Raw genomic sequence first — 22,145 nt, forward strand, 5'->3', positions numbered from 1 at the left:
CCATCTTTTTCTGAAGTTGCTTTTTCAATGCACATGACATCATTATTGGGCATTGATTGACGTCTCTATTTGTGTTCTAGTTCTTTCTCTCATATATCTGGGAAAACATGAGTTTTTTGGTTCACTGTAATGTGGCACAACACAGTTTTCTTTTCTGCTTTCTATGCATCAATAAAGAGCAGACGTGGACTCAGACCTGAAGCGCAGGAGAACTACGTGACCTCTCAGTCACATTTGTATCATGGGAACACATCGTGGCATTGTGCGATTAAACAGAGCTAATGCTTTAATACCTTACATTTTCTACAACTGCTGCTGAACCTGCACCTGCAACGAGGAATGTCCCTGCATGCTGGGTGAGCCAGATCATCTTACTGCTAATACAAACCCGGCGCAGTCAATAAGACTCCTGGGAATATCCCACCTGGTGACAAGCAGTGTGTGATGTTGTCAGAGTCCAGACTGCAAATACACACCTCTTACACACACACATTTGCCTGCTGTGTTTTCTTAACTACCACTTGCCTAAACTCAAGTTGACAAATGCATCATAGGCACTGTTGCACACCGTGTAATCTTCCTGTGAGTGTGTGTTTGCTTTAACGTTCCACTTTATGTGCATAAAGTTGAAGTTGAATATGAAGAAGCGTTTGCAGTATGAGTTTGCATATTCAGCAGGCTGCTGTGTTGGAAGATAGCAGGTGTGTGTGTTTCTGTGTGTATTTGTGTGTGTGCGTGTGCGCGCGCCACTAAATGTACTCTGCAACTTTGTTCTAATAGCCTGGCCCAAAAATAGGCTGCATCAAAATAAGCTGTAATTCATTTTGCAAATGCTGACAAGTTTATGTGACCTCTATGTCTGTGTGTGTGTAATCTAGTTTCAGATGGTTTAAAATTAACCCCATGAGATGTGGCTTGATCACCAACCATGCAAATTGAATCCCATAAAGTGCCCTGCATTGTGTGTTGCCCCTGAAAGCAAAATGTTTATTGTGGGTTTATGGATCTCCTTTGTGTTTTAACGTTGCCCGCTGAATTCAATAACACTCTGACTCGATCTCTGATATTTTAAATGTTTCAGAAATCTTCATTATTTAAGTTGATAATGGTCTTGAATTGCACAAATATTCTCAAATGAACACCCTGGTGGTTTCCCAGCATGCGGTAAGTGGTTTGCACTGAGCAAAACATGCTGTGCTTCACTGCAACAAGGTGGACACAGTGATTCCAAGAGCTGCAAGGTCACAGAGGCCTCAATAGATCATTTGTACCCTCAAGATGTGGAAGTGTTGATCTTGTGCATTCAAAAACGTTTCTTTTTTTTAAGTGAGAATAGTCTGAAAGCATTAACACCTCAAAACACTGCAACATTATGGTGCTGCTGTCAGGGTGTCAGCTGTATCGCCTGATGATTCAGGGACAATTGTTGAGATGGTTATTATGTGCATGATTGTGTTCTTTCAGACTTTTAATGCTGCTTTCAACAGTGGGCCATGCTTTCTGAAAGGGTGTTTTATGTCCATAAAGCAGAGTCATTCTGTGAATACCACAAAGAGCATGACAGACTGATTGGTATTATTAGAGCCAACCATCCCTGACAACACGATGATCGGCAAAAGATGTATAGACTCCAGGAAAGAAGTGTGTCGATGGGTTTGAGGTAACCCCACTGCAGAAATAAATGGAAAAATGAATTTTTCCCCTTTTGTTCCCAGTTTTCCTGTTTACTTCAGTGGATGGCACATGCATAAAGATGCAACACGCAGGCCTGCAACATAGCTCCTTTCACTGTCTCGTACGTCTTCCTCCTCTTTATCTGGACTGATGGAGCCGCGCTGTACGTTTGCCCTCCATTAAGTTGAACAGCATGGGGCTCGCAGCTCGTATGTGAATGTTTAGATTACTGCTTATGCATTGATGTCATTCACAGCTCATTTATCTTCAGCTGCAGACTTGTTTTGTCTGCCTGTGTGTTTGCATATACCATGCTTTTTATATTCATCATGACTGTGTGTGGTGCGCTAAAAGGCGCTAGCACTTGTTCAGATGCCCATGTGCTTTATGGTTTGCCTGTCAGTTCAGTATTGTGTTATGCCACTGGTCTGTGCAGAGTGTGTGTGCGTGCGCTTGTGTGTGTGTGTGTGTGTGTGTGTGTGTGTGTGAGTGACAGATACATTTATGAGTATTTTGTAAACCTAATCCGAAATCACAGCATGGGGGCTTCCTGTTTACGCTCTGTTTGGGGTTTCCAAGATGCTCAAAGCGCTCCGTACAAGCTCTTACTAACCGAAGACGGTGCTACGTTGATATAATTAGCATGAAAATGAGACATAATATCAATTATTTTAGTGTCAAATTGAGACAACCTGTGGTTCTTACTTTCCATTTACAGTATTAATTTACTCATTTAACATTAACAAAAGGTTCCACTTTCTGAACAGAAATATGGAAATGAACACAGATAAACTGAAAGATTCCTCCTGGGATGGTGGAAGACTTTACAAAGCTTCTGGGAGCATGTTTCAGATCTCTCAGCATGAGTGGTTTTTGATAACTGTTAACAAATGCATTACCTCTGCACACATTTCTTTCTTATATGTACTGGCAGGCATAAATTCGAAAATATCTGATGAAATCTGTGAAAGAGTCAAATTGCACAAATTTGAGCAAACCACAAAGCATGTCAATTGTAAGCTGCTTTAAAAAATTCAGGCGAAACAATTCTCATCATATGATTTTCACTGACATTTCTCTGTGTTTGACTCTTGTGATTGTGCCAGAGTGTCTGCAAACAGCACAACACTTCTCTCAACAATCAGCCGCATGCTTTCCACTCGCAGTGCTGAACGTATTCGGTGCATCCGGAGTTGCTATTTCTTTTTTTTCCAAACAGGAACATCTGAAAAAACCTAAGAGCGTTTGAAGTGGATATTGCTTCATGAAGCACTATTTTACTGGAAACGTCAGGAAGATGCCTCACAACAAATGTGACAGTTTTACTTGGTTGCAGGAGATACTGATGCAGTTTTAGTTTATTAGAAATCATGAGTAGTTGTGGGAACCGTGCACATAATGTTTTTTGATCCATAGTCTGAATATTTAAAGGATGACATTTTTATTGAATTATTAAAGTTTCATCAATTTACTTCACATCAATCTGAGTCGTCACAGAAACCTAAGCAACCTACGTTTTATTCTTTGTCAATGTCATAGCAGCAAAAAAAAAAAAGAAAAAAAAAACCCTCAAAAAATTCAGATTACACAAATACAAAGTTTTCAGACTAGTATACATCAGTATTGGTGAAGCGTTTGATTGATCACACATCCTAATATCTGTAGTCGCCTGACTGAAAGTGAATCTGCCAGAAAATGACAAGTTTTAAAAGTGTATATTCTCATGATTACTGAAGTGAAATGAGAAAGCAGGAGCAGTTTACAGATTCTGGATCGTAATCACTAGTGATAACAGCTGATAGGGGCCATTAAATGGACTGATAAAGCTCAATTCAGGTGTCTTATATCTGACCAGACGATCGGTTGTTTTGTTTAGCTTGGTTACAAGGAAAGAGATTTAGAGGCTTTTTTCCCCACTCTGTTTGCTAAACTGAACCAACAGACCGCTGACTGCAGCTTTATGTTTGTAATACAAACATGACATTGGCATTGATATTTTTGTCTGTCTCAACAAGACAAAATAAAGGGTTTTTTTTTATTTATTTATTTGTGATATTTATAGTGCAAGAGCTGGAGCCCTCTTCAGTCAACACTGGGTGTGATGAGAGGCCACCCCTCAGTCGGAGCTTTGGCTCAAGAATAGAATATAACAGAATAATATGACCACGACAGGTTCACAGATTCCCTGAGTTACAATTCTGATTAAACCTGTAATTTACACAAATAAAGCCCCTCAAATACTGTGTTCATTCCCCTGGATATGTCTCCCTGGATGTGGTTTGTGCCTTCTGCCAACAGACTGACTATAAAAAGTCTCCCTTTAATTCAAACTCTTCATTACGTTCCCACAAGGTCTTTCTCACCTTCGATATATTATTTAAAAGAACAACTGTCAAAGCAGAGATAGGAACAGACATACAATAAAACATGCTGACAATTCGGATGTTAGTCGTTACAGATTGCCCGGGCTGGGTGGCAGTGGACCGCTGGCCTGTGGAGGAGGATTAGTGTTATGATTTGACGAGTCCTTCATCTAGCAACACGAGGACTGATTGAAGGAGTGGCCCGGCGGTGCTACACTGACCAATTTTACTGATCAGGGTGTTGTTCTGGTCCAGATATTGCCTGTGAAAATGCTCAAAGTGTAAGTCTGATTTTGAACAAAATGAACTGTTTTTCCTTCCATGACTTTTTTCTCTGTTCGCTCTCGTAAGACGTGGAAGTATTTACATACCTGAAGAGGAAAAGGCTTTATAGTGTGATGGAAGTGTTTATGGGTAGTCGAGGGTATTTATAGCTGATGAAGCCACAATGTATAAGGTTGAGCTCTTGCTTTGAGAGCAATGCCACAAGAAAGAAACAAAGACGCACCAAAAAAAGGAACGAAAAGCACTCAGCATTGAAGAATCACACTCAAACTAAACTGTGGTCGTTCCTTTGCGCTGACTTCTTCACATTCTCCCTTTATGCCACATAAAATCCGATATCAAGATTTAGAATCCTGTGTTGCCATCTCTGTAGTTTTTTGATAATTTGTTGCAATCTTTTAGTTTCCTTTGGCCATCACAGTTTTCAAATTTATTTTTGTTTTGTTGTTTCAAATCCAAATTTCCCCACAGACCTCATGGATTAATTTGATTTTGACAGTTGCACAAGTGCCTCAACAATCATCGTCCCTCAAGAGAAAATCTCATCAAATGGTACTTAGTGGTCAGATACGTCTGTGTGTGGGTCCTTGACATGGACGGCAGGAATCTGAGTGCCGGTCCACTTAGGAATGGTTTTTATTGTTTTCAGGAAGCGAGCGATGTTCCCTCCAGTTTGTCTCAGAGGGGGTTGATGTAACTGTATCCTGCAGTGGCCGCGTGCCTGCCGAAATGTTTGGGACTGAGCAGCTGACAGAGGAAATTACGCCGACAACAGCTGGTCACAGCTAAATAACTTGCCGGGTTCTGTGGGCGCGCAGGCTCAGCCAGCGACTCCGTGGCTCGCCGGGCAGCGGCGGAGGAGGCTCTCTCCTGTATGCTCAGTGCCAGACGGCCCTTCATTTGTGTTGCGGCACTTTGATTGAATCTGAATTTAGCCTAAATTGCGAAACTGGATTTTAAACAGGAAACCTCAGTCCCACAGCTGAGTGTCTTCAGCGTGTAATTGAACATTTGCGAAGCACCGCCTTCATTTTTCATGTTCTGACTCCACAAGCTTTCTGTCATTACACAGGATTTTCAAAGTTAAAGAACAAAAAAGATAATTACTGTCACGTTTCCATACTTTGTAGACCGGTTGACGACCCTTGTCAGGTCTTTTCAGTCACAGTCATAAATGCAAGTTTTGCAGTGCCCTCTATTGGCCAGAGGATTTATGACAGCAGCAATATATGGAGGCAACAGATGGATTATAAAAGACCTGTTGGAGGAGAAGGATGTTATGAAGGTGAGGACGCTTATTTTAAAAGTTTGAGAGAATGACACTTTCATCGCGCTTAAATTCCCTCTCTTTTCACGTTTCGTCTTGGGTCAAAATGTTTGATTGATTGTGGCTTTTTGGCGTCATTAGAACCAAGAATTGTGTGCTGCTGAGATGTTCTTAAGTTGAAATATCTGCTGATACTTCAAATGATGTTTCACAGACCTTTCATTTTTGCACACGAGATTAAAACTCACAAAAACATTCATTTTTAGTGTGTCTTTGATAAGAGCCCACCGAGACATCAGGAAGCAGCCATTGGCCCAACGAGATGAGAACCAACAGCAGTTGATTCAGCTGTTGGCAATGCCAGCAGTAGCATGTGATGTGTTTTCTCGATGTCTGTCTGTTCAAAAGATATGACACAGAACGATGGTCTGGTTTGAGAAGTAAGCGAATTGTCTTTGTGTCTTATATCAAAACTGATGATCATTTGTCTTGCAGTAATCAATGCAACCGCAAAGCTGCTACAAAGCCTCTTGTTTCATTATTGTGAGTAAAATTAAACCTCGACCAAACTTTGAAATCCCTCGTTTGTGCATTTATCAGGGCACCGAGAAGAAAAGCTCCTCGCAGTGGCCTTATTATGACACAGTCACTGTTTACTCAGCTGTGTAAGATAAAGTGTCTATTTTCTTCCCAAATTCACATTTCAAGGCTTCAAGACATTTTTTTTCTAATTGTAACTCTGTGGGAAGAGAAAAACTCTATTTAAATTAATCTTTTTCCCAGAAAATGCCTTTAAAGGGGCCTGTGGGGGAGTCTTTGCAACACACAGGGAAAAAAAAGCTCTTCTGAGAGGGGAAGTTTGTTTTAAAGTTCAGTCATGTTCCTTTTCGTGACCACCTTGCACAGTTTTTCCTCTGCTTATTAAACACAGCCACTATTATTCACTGACTCACTAGTATTTCCATCCCTGCTTCCTCTCAAGCTTTTCCTCTCTACAAATTGCTCCCTCTTTTAAACCCTCTTGTTTCTCTTATGTGTTTCGCTCCGTTTTGACAGTGCACGTTTGAATGAGCTCGTGCACACCTGCGCACAAACACGCCCATATTTCATCACGTTTGCTGGCTGACAGACAACCTTGTGTCACAGTGTAATGGATGAGATGGTATTGTCTTTAACAAGTGCCCAGAGACACAACCAAGACAGGCCTGTTTACCCAGCTCTATACGGCGGATTGAAAGAGCTATTTTTAGTCTGCGAGATTCATTTATCCTCTCTTCTTCCGTCCCTTGCTCCGTGGCCTTCTCTCTTTCAGCAATTGCCTGACATCCATTCATTCTCTTTCTCCCCGTCTTCATATCGCTCACCCTTTTCTTTAAGACCTTTCTGCTTCGGTGTGGTTATCAAGTAGCCTGACGTGCTGGAGCGAGTTGAGAAAAGGGGTATTCAATGTCGTCTGACAGATGCTTAACTCAGTTTTATTTTTCATTGACTCAAGTCAGAGAGATTGTGTAAGATTGGTGTGTGATCAGCAGAGAGGCCGCATTTGGAAATGAATAGGATTAGGCAGGATTCATGGTATTTCCACTGATATGACAGAGTATGGCGATGCTGGGCATCTACAGAGGACAAAAACCTCGACATGATTAAATCAAAGGTTTTAATCCAGGCCTAATATAGAGGAGCTGATTCCAAATGGAGTAAAGGTCACTCACTAAGGCCAACGTTTTCCTCCATTCAGTGTTGGCTCTCAGTTACTATCAGCTAATGATAAACATTTCATTACAGTATCCACAAATTTTGACATACTAAAATATTTAGTCTGATTTCATATTGAAAAAAAACAGCAACATAGAGGCTGATTTTGAAAGCACTTGGGACCCATGTGCTCCTGTATTATGGCTTTTGTGGCTCTCATAGTTATGTGTCATTTATGGATCGTTCATGTAAAATGAGCAGAGGCATAATACTAGTTTGTAATAATATTTCAACTTATATGTGGTTCAAAGTGATAAATTGTTTTGTCAATTACTCAGTGCGTTAACTATTTGGGATGTGTATGACATCTAATAATTTGTAAGCCCCCTAATAGATTTTCTATACATCTACCATAAATTGTTTTGGGATAATGTTTGCCACTCTGGCCACACAGCACCGGGGATTTTCTGTGTGGCTGTCCAACTTTGCATGTTTTCCCTCTGCTTCTTCCCACAGTGCAAACTCAAGCTAGTCTGCTTATGCGATGACTGTAAATTTCGTGAAGGTGTTAGTGAGTGTGTTGGTGGTTGTACATCTCTTTGTAACGGCCTGGGCGTCAAGTGGTAACGAGGACTTCTGAAAGATTGGATAGCCATGAACGCCTGACTTTGCAGAAGTGAGAAAATAAGATAGAAAGATGGTTCGAGTGCTGAGAAATGTATGAACTGCATTAGAGGAATGCATGAGCAAACCTGATGCTCTGTAAAAGTACAGTAATGAACAGGAGCTTGCTTCAGACGTCTCGTCACCGTTGAAATTCAAAGGAAATAAGGTTTGTTGAAATGTTCCTACTGAAGCGTGGCGCTGAAGGTTAATGCACTCATTACTAACATACGTATATTCACTCAACAGCACATGGGGTGTCGGTTTCAGTGTTGCTTTCCACACAACGTGTCTGCTAATTAACTGCATGAAGAACAACACAAGACAAATGGCACAAACATGATTCAGCCCGTGGCCTTTATCAGCGTCTGTCTGCCGCTTGGAGGTAAATACACACGAATGTCCGTCAGAGGTCTCCTGGCACTGTTTGTGCTGCGAGACAGAAAACAGCGCCGACATTTCCAAGGTAAGACAAAGGCTGCAACATGTAACCTTTAACTATAGCTCCTGCTGCTTTCCTCCGGTGTGTTTGTGTGTTCACGATGCTGGTCATTTAATCTGCTGGTTGTTTCAAATGTCAGTATTTAGGTCGATAATTTTGGCTACAACATTTTGTGCGGTGGTGTTACAGTGAACAGTCACTGCGTCGGGGCAACAGACTCGCTGCAGTATAATTAACCTGGTTTTCCTTGGGAGGAGTGAAATGACGCACACAGTCATAGTTTCCCCGGGTGGGACTGTGTGCTTGGAGAGGGCGAGACCTTCACTGGTGTCAGTTTAGCCCAACGCTTAGATTAATTACAGAAATACCTGGGAGAGGAGAAGAGAGGGGCGGAGAGGTCTAAAAGTGGAGGGGAGGGCGCCAAAAAGGAGGAAGAGGAAAAACAGACCACAGGAACAAAATTCTGAGAAAGGCTCCCACTTAATACCTCCGGTTATCTGGTGTGATAAAAGTTAAAAATTAGACCCCTTTCGCCTTAATTTCTATGGATTAAGTTCACTTCCAGCTTTATGAGATACCGTGTTTTCATGGATTCTAATTATAACCTCTTTCGCACAGAGATTCCACGGCAGCGCTGTAACGAGTTCCCCCACCGACACCCGCAATTTTCTAACGGAATCTAGCAAACAGCAACTGATGTGTGATTTTCCGCAGAAAGGCAGCCTCTCTCTCGCCCAAAAAAAATGCGTTGGAGGTTCGGCTTATGTGCGTCTGTGTTGGTGCACATCTATGCATCCATGTTTTACTCTGTGTTTTGAATCATTAGAGCTCGCTCCACTTGTAGGATCAAACAAACTTTGATGGATCTCCTATCCTTTAAAAGGGTTACAATGTCATTTTACGACAGTAATTAGTTGAAGGTTAGAGTTGGGGTCAAGGTTAGGGTTAGCCAGCCAGGTGCGGTGCTTCAGGTTGAGCTTATTGGCTGGGTGATGTATTATATGTGTTAAGAGGTGTCTTTATTACTGCTGAAACATAATATGGAGACATTTGTTACCATTTTGTTAACATGAAGAATTGCATTGAAATTTAATGTAAACACGTTTTAGAGTTAGATTAAAGTTATGAATCGAGGTCAAAAGAAAAAAGGACTCATTACAGTGTAGTCCAGTAAGTCTCCAGAAAATCAATGAACATCAGTGCATTGGCTCGAAGTGGTAATTGCGTCTTGTGCATGTGTGTTTAATCCTGCTGTGTCACATTTGCTCAGAAAACTTCGAGCCTCCGTCGTGCCTCTGTTGCTTGAACAGTGAAGGGGGTACAGAGATGGTGGAATGACATTGAGCCTCCCCCATTTAACCTCACACTGATGATGAGGCAGAAAAGAGATGCAGCATCCCTGAAACAAACAAGCTTTGTAAGAAGTGGTTATGAAAAACAAATAACTCTTAGTTTATGTTGAGGTCACCCTTTTCTGATTAAGTTCCCAGTCAGAAAAGTCATGAAGTCAGTGATGAACTGGAAACACTTTTGGTTCACACTGAAAACTGTGAACAACTTATAAAACCTGGCGTTTTAATGAATGTCTGCTCAACCTCTCCAGTAATCACAACACAATCAGTTAAACTCACTTTAAGCCTTCAGGAGGATTCTGTTCAACCTCAAGGTGCCTTTAAGGACATTCAATACTTCCTTTAATAATAAGATTTTTTAAACTCAATATGCCAATTCTGTGTAGTAAATCCTGCCCATAAGAGTAAGATCATTCAAAATAACTCCTTGTCTTACTTGTATCACACATTTTCATATACTTGCGCACATTTTCTCTTCATGAAACTGATTTCTCACTAACTTTCTTTGGAAGGGTTTAGTATCATATTACTCCATGTTTTGAGCAGTATTTGCTAAATGTTACTTTTTGAGCTATGTGCATTTCTTAATGTGAAGCTTGCACTAGTTTTATGTACAGGCTGCCATGAGCTTGATCTAATGTATCACTCAGCTGTTCTAAAAGAGATGCTTTGCAACAACAAAGGGACAAAAACTGTACCGATGAAAGGTTGTGCATGGTTTTCTTTTCATAAAATATAGCTATTGTGCTCAAGCAATATCTGGAAAAGTGTTCTATACTGACATTTATACATATTTATGCTGTGATTGTTTTTAACATAACAATGAGGAAGATTATTAACTGTGAAGAAATGTAAGGGCAGCTGAATTTATTCACTTTACTGATACCTGGATAACTTTCAGCAGCCAGTTTAAATTGTTACTGATCTGATGTGATGATTTTCTTTGAGAGGAAAAGAGTCGATGAAAAATAAACTGTCTAATGTCTGTGAAATGAGAGCTGAACAAAGTCAAATCACTTTTGCAACAACTTTAATGTCTCGGAGAACATTTCGTCTGTGTAACTCTTTGTGCTTGTTAACTTGAGTTTCAGCCTCTCTGACACATAAATAAGTTGTTAGGGTGATAATGACGAAGAGTGTCTTCGTGTGCCTGTGCCTCTGTGTCCTTGCAGAACGTGTTATAATAGGGTCTGGAGAGGATTTTCACCTGAGGCTGAGGTGCAATATATATCCACACACAGAAGCACACAAACATATTTATTCCTATTCTCTGTCATTAAGAACAGCCAAATAAAACAAAAAACATTGTTACCTTTTTTCTCTGGTTGCTTACTCTTATCTGTGACAAGCCCACTGTTCTCCCACTAGGTTATATATTAACCGAGAGATTCAGTATTTAAATGTCTCTTTTCACCAGAGGCAAACTGTTCCCCTTCACCTCCTCACGGTCTGTTCCGATGCTGCGTTCAGGTCGTCTGGATGGACGGTCAGACCTTCTGCCTACTGTCCACTCTGGATCTATTCATATCGCAGTGAGAAAGAGGGGGCGAGGCCCAGTCTCCCAACAGGAAACAGCCACCAACTCGGACAGCAGTTGCCTCCTAATTTTCCCTGTCCTGACCTTGCCAGCCACATGTCTGGGATGCCTGTGCGCTCCTGCTGGACAGCTGACTGACGCAAACATCCATTTCTTAGCACTGGACGTGGAGCAGACTTGTCAGTGCTGATAGCATCAGGGGGAAGTAGAGGGAGGGAAGACAGATGGAGTGGTTGTAAATTAAATTGGTTAAAGGCTGTTAAAGAGCCTGTGATGTGTCTTTCATTGTAAAGGGGCTATTTATAAGCACACATTTATGACCCCGAGTAAAGATTGGACAATATTTAGCTAAGGTGGGAGACTTTGGACAAAGCAAGCCGTACTGGTATTTTCTTTATTACTTTTTTGCCAGTGCAGTTTATCTCCTCCGCCCAGCATGTGTCGGTCAGCATCACTCTCTTTAACCAGCTGATTAGAGGTGCAGCTGTCAGATCGAATGTGTGACACTGCAGAGAATTTTTGCTGCGCAGTTTTTTTTTATTTTTAAATTTTTTACTGTCAGTCTCTTCTAATGTACATCAGCACTGCTGCGACCGACCCCTCCACTGCAGACTGTCTTCTGTCCACTGTGCACTATGCTCTCCCACTCTTTTTCTCTGTCTCCAATTACTGAGAGATTAACTCGATTACAGAAACCATCAGATGTGTAATTGGCCAATCAGCATGAATATCAGGCTTCCCATCGAGTTTCATAGTAAATATTGAGACGTGCTGGAAGCAGGACTGCACTGTCAGTCCCTGGGAGAGGCTCCTTCGCCCTCTCTGCCACCTCCTCCTTCTATCTGTGTCCTCTGTTCTTTATTTTTATCATCTCGGTGCCCTCCATCACCCCGATTTCCCGCTTTCACCTCCCTTATCTCTCCCTCATGGGATCGGTCATTCATGCAGAGGTGTGTAAAATGAAGAGATGTTAAACTCTCTCGCCTTCTCGCTCACAAACTCTTTCCATTTCTGTGTCCTGGCCTGTCCCGGCCTGTCTCGTCATTTAAAAGTTATCTCACTGGTCCGATCAATACATGGAATAACAGAGATGCATTACCGTCCTTCCCTCATCTGTCTCTCTCGCTTCTCACGAACACATGCACACAGTGCCAGCGTCATTTCGTAAACCAGATAACTGTGTAGAAGCAATTAGTGTGAAATCATCGATAATTAGCAGCAGTCAAACGCAAGAAGGATCACAGACATGCAACAAGGACTCAGCTTGTACTTGTTTTGATGCAGATGCAGAACATGATCTGTGCTGTCTTCGAGTTTACAACCGATTAAATGTTGCTTCAGGTGGCACAGGGTTGAGTTGAATCACACCTTATTCAATCCCGCTCTGAAATTCTCCCAGCAACAGTTACTTTCTCAAAACTCTTTTGAAGTGTTGAAATGCATCGACCTCATTGTTCTTGGAAACCAGACCAGATCCATACAGTCTAGCGCTGCCATATGTTCCCGCAAGCCAGTATTTAATGAAGTAATGTAATTGCGTGGCAGTCAGTGGCCTTTGGCAGGCTGCAACATTTCTGCCACATGTTGTCTGTACCGGCTTGGAGCCAGACGACTGAATGCAATTTGCCCTCATGTTTCTCTCCACAGTCCAGATGCTGACTTCCTTGAAACCAGAAGTGACAGATTGAGCATAAATGTACTCTTGTATACATTTAGCTTCAAGGAAAAGTTCAGAGATTTGAGAAGGGGACTTGGGATCAGCTCAGTTGCTGGAGAGCGTTTTCTGACCTCAGAGTTGACTGTTTGATCTCCGCTCTTACCCTCTCTGTATGTCTTGGTGTCCTTGAATTATACATAATTGGCCCACAGTGGTGCTGTTCAGATTTGTGTTGCTGTGTTTCTGATCATTCCACATGAGTTTGTACAGCAAAGAAAGCAGGGCACAGACATGAAGCAAAACTTTGATCTGGACACTGTAAGTCTCATGACACGACCTTCCACCGGTGCCTCACTGGGTATCCTCCATCTGGGTATTCTGGGTATTTTGAGTCATTATCCATTTGGAGCGACCATCCTCATTTCAGCTTCAGCTTCTTTACAGATGGTGTTTTGTTTGCTTCCACAATCTGTTGGAATTAAATGTAATCCATTCTTCTTCCCTCCACCCTTGAAACACAACCCCAAAGCATGTTCCAGCCACCTCCACGTTCCACTGTTAAAATGGGCTTCTTTCATGAAATTCGTTTCATGAAGTCCTTTCTTCTCCAAACAGACCTCTGCTCTTTTTATCACGAGGATGCCGGAGACGTTTTCTTCAAATGATTCTTCCATTAAGGCTGTATTTGTTCAGGTGTTGCTGAACATTACACCACTACTCCAGAGTCGGTCAATGCTTCCTAAAGGTCTTTTGTAGTCGAATGGGGGATCCTGACTTGCTGTTCCAGCAGGTCTATGAGCAGTTCTCTCTGATGTCTCTCTCCGTCTACCAGACCTTATCTTGACCTTGACACTTCCTGTTAACTCCCGTTTCTTAATTGCATATCGAGCTGAGGAAATCGGTAACTGAAAGCGCTTTGCTATCTTCTTAGAGCCTTATCCCGCTTTGTGGGCATCAATCATTTTCATTTTCAGATTGCTAGGCAACTGCTCCTAATGAACCCCTTGGCTTTTGATTATTGGGAAATGGTTACAGTCTGATTATGTATAAAGCTTTGAGATTTGCGACACCTGGCTTTTACCAACAGTGATTGTGAACAAGTCGTCATAATAAGCTAATTAATTCCTTGATACTTCGTCAGAGTTATCTGTGAGGTTAAGCCTTCTTACATTTACATTCTTTTGCAAAGTGCTACTTTCTAATTTTCAATTTAAAACTGTAGAAAACAAAAATAAATCACTAATATTACTTCATGCCTTTTGGAGATCACCCTCTACTTTCCAAACTGTTCACATCAACAAAACTTTTGATCGTGGGTTCCCACACTTTTTGCACGCCCTGTGACAGTTGGTGCCTGTAATGAAGATGACATATCAAATATCTGTCTTTTGCTCGGTGCAAAGCTGTGCGAGTGTTACTTTCAAATGGAAACAGTTGTCCAATGCCTGCTGTGCCTAAATAGCAAATACTTGTGCACAGCTGTGTGTCCGTGGCCTGAAGAAATGAGGCGTGGTCAGACACACTGCCATCTGAAGGCTGAGGAGGGTGACTGTGCTGCTGACCAAACCTTATCTTAAGTGAAGGATTTGTTTAAATTATTAGGACTTTGTGCTGTGCAGTTTTTAGAAGCTTTTAATGTGAGCTCAGTGAGTACACGAATGAGGACCTCTGTAGGGAGGGGTCCTACTCTGAGGCTATTGAAATTTAATTTTAATTTACGTATGTTGAAGATTATCATAATAAGGCACTTCACTAAATCTAAAACTAAATCAAAAAAAGTATATATAAACACTCAAGTGCTCTAAAGACGTCATTTTAAATGGGACCACAGTTAATGTAAGGAGTCAAGTTGATTTATTAGATGCTGAACTTTCAGCCACACACTGTTATTAATATGATGAATTACTTTTTACCTTACAGTTATTGAAGGTGAATTGAAGTTGATGCACATTGCTCATAAACTGAATCCCAAATCAAACTCTGAACTTTTTTTTAACCTGACCAAACTACACCTGTTGGTGTGTGTGTGTGTGCGTGTGTGTGCGTGTGTGTGTGTGTGTGTGTGTGTGTGTGTGTGTGTGTGTGTGTGTGTGTTACCATGATGACAAAGTACGTACAAAAAGCCTCAGTAATCTGACATTTGTTGGTCCCTCTGAGTCTGCTGTGATGGCTGTAAACGTTATTTCATTAGTGATAGTGGTTGTATAAAGGAGACTGTGGTTAGATAGGGTGACAGTCTGGACCTTTTAAAGTGTAGTCAGGCTCATCATTGATGTTTATGAGATGGCTGCCAGAGGTAAAGGTTTCGTGACCAATCAGCTATTTTCAAACAAGACCAAGAATTTAATCAAAACACAAAGACACAGCATTCTTTAAGTTTATTCACCAAGAACTCGCCATTTTTCTGAATTAATAATCTGAAAAATGAAAGATTCCTCTTTGTATTTTTTTATGTTTTACTTTACAAATCAAAGGCTGTCGAGCAAAGACATCACAAAGCACATTGTTTTCCCTCTTCAAGCTTATAAATTCCTACTGTTCATATTTAAGGTTTTTGTTTGGTTCGGTTGAACAGATTTTATTCAGCGTTTAGAGAAAGTGATATCAAAGACATGTTCTGTTGAAAAAAGTAGCCAGAGACGAACTCCCATGCTTACTCACGTCAGGATGGTGGGTGGGAATGTTACGTATACCCTTTGATGATACCCTTAACCCGAACACTCTCCACAAAGGGCCTTGCTGAATAGTCTCTCCACACTCCTGCTCTGTGACTCACTTTCTCCGTGATGCGTCCTCAGTGAATTGCTCGGTAGCCTCCTCTCCGCCGCCGGCCCCCCCTTCCCGGGCGGGAGTGGGCTTGACGTGTCGTATTGACACAACGAAGTGCAGCGACTCCCCGTCCTTCCCTCGCTCCTTCACGTGGCAGGCTTAATCTCTCTCTGCAAACAGCCTCCCTGTGTGCAGGTGTGAGCAGGAGCCCGGCGCCGTCGCTGGGCCCATACGGGGCAGATGTGGAGGCACAGCCGGGTGCTGGGGCATGAACAAGCTTTTGCTTTTCACAGATCGGTGCCAGAAAAACCACGATCCTGACTCTCACCTGCAGGCTGGGAAAAAAAAAAAAAAAAAAAAAAAACAGACTGTGAACAATGGCAATCAGAGATGTTTTCGGTTTTCTGCCTCGTAAGTTTTCCCAGTGTGGTTTTGAGCCTGTGAAGTCTGGTTTCGCTGTGGGCTGACACACAACAGCTGCACATGGCGACACAGTGGTGCATTGTGTGAATGCTGAGCCCACGGAAAAGAGGTGGTCTGTGTGGGCTTTTCGTCTGCACAGAGGAATAAAACGGATCGGGTTCAACCTACTTTGGCTTTTCCCTGAAATGTCTGATGGATGGAGACTTTACTGTGCACTGCCGCTGATTTTCCATCTTTGTTTAGGTGTCTGTGAGCGTCAAACTCTGGAAGACAACTTTTTAACTTTTTAAACCTCTCCTCAGGGAAGTCAATGAACGTCATTGCTGCTCACAACCTATTGACATAGATAGAAGAACGACAGGAGATTTATACCTGCCAAATGAAAAGAAAGGGAAACTAATTTATCTATTATAATTTCTAGTTTTCCCTCCATCCACTTAATCAATTACAATCCTGTAGTGTCAGAAATGCAACGTTTGGCTACAAAAGCATTTACATCATTGGATATCATGTATGTACTGTATATTATTTGGACATTTGTATGGATATAAAGTAGAAGTTTTAATCACAGACAGTTTACATGGATGGATCAGAAACCTAAACCAACACACGGTCACTGAGTCACATGCTGGTTTGGCAGACATAAAAGAAGAAAGCTGACTTTAGCTTCCATCGTCCAGGGCCATTACTAAGCATTTTATAACGGCACACAGCTATTTGATACTTGATTGCACATTTTGCTCCCCTCTCTGTAAAATATTCAGTTTAAAAAAAAATGTTTATAGTTTACTGATTTGAAGACTCGCGGCTTAAAGGATGCTGCCGTCCACAGAATAGGAGCTCGAGCAGAGCTGAACCACGAAAAACAAAACCCGGAGAGGGCAGAATCCCTGCTCTTCTGCTGATGTGTAACAACACCATGAAGCTGACATTAGACGATATCCTGTTACCATAATACTGCTGATATTTTGAGTGACATCCCGAAGAGGGATTTTATACCTCCGTCAACATTTTTTTTTTCTGATAGTAGATTCAAAACTGTCAGTAAAATGTTGATTTGCTGTAAACAGCAGTATGAATGCTAAGTTATGGAGTATTAATAATAATGGCAATATCACTACAACAATGATGTAAGCATTTAACATGTATTAGATCACATAAACTAGGGTTAAATATGTGATATATAAAGCAGTGAACAGGGAATCGCATTTCGATGGACTCTTTCACTTTATGTTTACATATGCATGTTTGCACACATGCGCACTTCTCTGGATAGGCGTATTTGTTCTTATATGTCTGTGTACATATGTTGGTATTGACAGAGCACACACCTCTCGAACTGTCTTGCCTCTGTGCGGATGAGTGTGGGAAACTAGAAGTAAGTTCAACCATAATAAATATGCACCTGGTCATTTCAGATACAGCCAGTGATATTTAATATTCAGACAGATTTTAGATGTTTGGATTGCTCATCCTCTAATAAGGGCCGTGAGCTGGGTTTAGACGGTGGAGGGAGAGGCTGGTTTCAGCATACTGATGATGTGCTCCTGGTTTTCTCCTGTTTTTTTGTTAAATGAGGAAGTTTGGCTTCATTCGTGTGTTTTCGTTATCTGTCTTATGATTAGATTAGGTTCATAATTTTTGAAAAACTGAAAGGAATAACTTTTTATTTTGTTTGTTGTTTTGTATAATAAGGTATCTTAGGTTATTGCTGTCACTTCTCACTGGGAATGAATCAGCATTTCTTTTAACTAGAAGTTGGTTCATCTTTGGTTTGGAGATTGAGAAGGATATTTCCTTTCAATTTTATGTTATGCACTCTCTTCTCAGATGGGATTTTAAGCTTCACTTTCCCTCAGTTTTTTTTTTTTTATTATTTAGAAATGTTTCTATGTGGCATTTTGTAATGTTGTTCTTGATGTCACGTTTCACTCGATTTAAGCTTATCTTAGTTCATCTTTGTAAACCCTAGCCAAGCTAAAGCAGCGAAAATTAAAATAATGATGTGAAATTATGTGTGAAAATAATAGGATAGTGAATTTTAGCCATTTTCTAGTCAAAACAATGAGATAACAGCACAATCAACGCGTGCTCTGAATTGATAATTATCTTTAATCAAAGCGGAACAGTTTGGTGGTCATGGATGTCCGAAGAATGAACTTTGTTTTGTTCCTCATTTTGTTCTCTTTTCTACAGGAAACAAGAGCTGCTGAACATTTCCAACGTCCCTCTGGGAGAATGCCCCCCCTCGCCGCCCCGCACCGCACCACCCAGCATGAAGGTGAGCCGCATCCACTCGCTCACATGTGCACACAAGTCGGGGGGATTAGCACATTTTAAGATGGATATTAATGTATTGACTGCTCCATTGACATTGTTTGCCCTCCAGACCTTTACGCTGAGTGGAAAATCTATTCTGATTCCTCTCTGTTAGAAATCCGGTCAGCAAGCAAAGCATTTCTGAGACAGTGACAAACTGCAGTGTCACAAAAACTGTTTACAGCATGACACATGTTACGTAACAGCATTTTAAGCAGAGCTAATTTTTTCTCTGTTTGTAGCTGGCACTGTTTTAAGTCACGTCGTTTATGTCACTTATAATCCATCCCGCAATTTACTTTATCCTGACGGCCCGTGTTTTTAATGAGCTGCAACACATAAATATTCAGCGTTTGAGAGCCTCTCCGTGTAATGCATTACAAAAATACTCATTACCCTGTATGAGGATTTTTTTCTTGCACTATTATGTGAAACACATATACTTTAAGAGTTTACGGCAATGAAAATTCAGCTTTGCATAAGTCCTATTGAAGTAAGAGTCCCCATCATTCACTCACAAATACAGCAAACATGTTTATGTACTTGTGTAAAGCAAATCCCTCTTTTCTCTGTTTGGCTGCGACTGCTTCTCGAGGCTCGGAGTGCTGTAATCCTTTTTGTCAGAGTCTGTTTGACATTAAAAAAAAAAGGATTACCTCTGGAGGAAGGGAGAATAAGACCCCAAGATGCAAAGCTGATGCAAGAGCTTGACTGTGTTGTGTACGACCGCCATACTTTAGATCATGGTTCTGTTTTTTTCCTTGAAAATCCTTTTGAAATCCCAGCAGTGCTGTACAATGCTGTGAAATCCCAGGAGCTGTCGTATGATTCCTGTGTGCAGCTGTTTTCATGGTGAACAAAAAAAAAAAAAAAAAACTCACCTCGTACCTCTGACCCTACACCTCCTCGGTTTTTATTTTCTTTTTAGCTCATTTTTACAGGGCTTACCTCAGCTGTTGTTGCCTTTACCGACATGTGAAATTGTCATGATACGGACGTCGGAATAGGATTCCAAAACCTGCGACGCATTTTTTTACTTCTCCTCATCGGGCAAGTGTGACCTTCTCAGGTTGGAAAATGGAAGGTTGTGTGATGAGAAAAGGGTGCGTGGCTGAATACTCGGTGGAGCTCAGTGAGTCACGAGAAGCTACAGGAGGATGTTTTGAAGATTTCTCTTCATACGAATGGTTTTCTGACGGCAAACTTGAATTTCAGTGGAAAGGAGAAAACAAAAATCTGACTCTGAAAACTATGAATACAAATTAAAACCATCACCATAAAGGATTGTATTTTTCAAGAGGTGCTGCACTTCAGGAGAAAATTATATTTATTATTCATCTATTTAATATTTCCAGACTCATTACTCAGCTGAAAAGAAATTTCTTTTCTTTTTCTCAAATATGATAAAAGCAACAGTGGTTTCCAAAGAGACGGGAGCATTAGCAAGACTGATAAAGAGGAAATAAATGACCGCGCTTGTAGGAGGAAGACGCTATGTGGAAACAGGCTGTTCTTTCTGGATTTACTGGAGACAACACACATGAGGATACCATAAAGAACAGGAAGAGTGATTGAGAGATTGATAATGGTGAGAGAGAAATGGCTGAGATGGGAAAGAAAGTATATTTGATCTGTGACGGGAAATATAACCACGACCAGGAAACATCCATTTCCGTGTCTGACATGTCTGACGTTTGGTAATTATGAATCACTAACCGGCATTTTCACTCTGCCAACTCATGTTTTAATGATCAGCAAGTCATCATCACTGTCACGTTGATGGACAAGTCGTGATACGTAATTTCATATAATCACAGTACATCAGTTCAGAAGCTTTTTTAAAAGAAATTAGCAATTGTCATCTCATTTTAGCATGCACATCTTTAATCAGTTTTGGTGTGTGTTGGTGTTGATGCTTGACTTTAATGTCGGGTCTAAAAAAATCCTGCTACATCATTAACCACGCGACTCATTAAAGAAGAAATGTTTCAGCTTCGTCATTGCTCATCGCAGTTTTTGTGAATGAAGTGTGGTTGCTCTGAAATATAAAAATCTCTTTCAGTGATATATTAAAGGAAAATGACGGGATGCAAATTAGCGATGATCCTCACAGCTGAAGTGTCTCATGTAAGCGTTTGTGTCCGTACGGCAGCATAACTCTCCAAACTAACGACAGAGTGACCTCAATTTACAAAAGTTGCTCTGGATATGCACATATTACCGTCCATCCTTCTGCTCATTCAGTCCATATTGGACTGAGGAGACTATGTTGATAGTTTTCCAGGCCCTTAACTAATTCCTCTCAGTGTGGATAAGTTGTAGCTACAGTTTGAGTTTCTAATGTATCTCAAATCTCTTCGCTTTGTTACAAACACCGGGACTGCCAGCCTGCAAGAAAAAAAAACACACACACACACAGAAAACTCACAGATTTATTATTTTATTCATGAAAGTGACTAAGCATTAAATTCTTGCCTCACTACAGTTCTGGGAATACATAACTACAGCTGCTTATCGCACCATGCAGCCAATTTCAGCATCTTTCCTGCTTTTACATGAGACTAACGTTACTGAAGGTTTCCACTGAAATCTCCTCCTGGTGCAGCTTCTCACTCATAAACCTAAGAGGAAAGCTTTTTTTTTTTTGAGAGAGACAACTAAAAATGCTGAGGACCTTATCAATAACTTTACAGTCTGTCTAAACCAGAGGTCTTCAACTAAAATGTTCAGATGATGAAGATGACAATATCTTAATATATTTGGTGTGATATACTATACAATAGGTAGCTGAGTCGTTCTGCATGTAATCAACAGATGTCAAATCAATAATGTTTTCACAATATTTATTTTCATGTGACATTGAAATGAAAGTGGATGATCGCCAATGTAATTTTCTCTCATTTACTAAATAAAATCAGAATAATTGCCAAAATAGGAGACAACAAAGAAAATGTGAACATTGTGGATGTTCAAACACAATACTTTACTTCAGAACAATAGTACATGTTACGGGTAACAAACCCACACATATCTTAACAACTAAAAAGTAATTTCCTGGAAAAATACTCACTTTCGTCCCCACATTAAACTGCATCTTATTTTCCTCAGTGGCCAAACTTTTGCTTTTCTGCATGTTTTTTTTTTGGTCGGCGCCATTTGGTCCCTATTTTTCCTAAACTTTCTCTGTCTCTGTTTTTTTTTTCTCCCACTTTGTCCATCTCACCCTTTGTCTTTCTTCCCACCCTTCTCAAAACTCTCTTCTGTCTGTTCGTGCTGGATTCTGTGGGATCGATATATCGATGCTCAAACGCCACTCATTTCAGGGCTGAATACTTTAATAAAGCATCAGTATTAATTATCAAAGAAGAATAAGGGCATGTGTGTCTATTATGCAACTCTTAGGGTAACTTCCTCTCAGGTTTTGTCTCTCAGTAGCATGAAATTGAACTCGTCCATTCATTTTTCATGCCACCAGACGTCCACTCTCTCTCCAGTTAACTTTTTTCAGCCCGCTAACAACGATTCAGCCTGCGGTTGTGTGTGTCTGAAACAAAACCATGGCTGAAAGAAAGAGGACTGTGGTGTGGGTATGCTTTTGAAGCAAACAGGTACAACAGCTCTGCCTCTGCAGCAACACAAGCAAAGATTTGAAGCACCTGAAAAATGCATATCTTGAGGCTTACTGGAGGCAGGAAAGAG

At 41.0% G+C, this 22,145-nt stretch overlaps 1 protein-coding gene across 4 annotated transcripts in view; it reads left to right on the forward strand.

Annotated features, from left to right (window-relative positions):
* Nucleotides 1–22,145, forward strand: part of rap1gap2a (RAP1 GTPase activating protein 2a) — a 90,192-nt gene that overhangs the window by 48,910 nt on the left and 19,137 nt on the right. For all 4 annotated transcript variants that reach the window (XM_030108043.1, XM_030108044.1, XM_030108041.1 and 1 more), the window contains one exon: nt 18,324–18,408. In XM_030108043.1, the coding sequence (XP_029963903.1) occupies nt 18,324–18,408 (85 nt within the window). The remainder of the gene's footprint in view (nt 1–18,323; nt 18,409–22,145) is intronic.

This window comes from Salarias fasciatus, chromosome 14 (assembly GCF_902148845.1).
Source record: "Salarias fasciatus chromosome 14, fSalaFa1.1, whole genome shotgun sequence".
NCBI classification, from domain to species: domain Eukaryota; kingdom Metazoa; phylum Chordata; class Actinopteri; order Blenniiformes; family Blenniidae; genus Salarias; species Salarias fasciatus.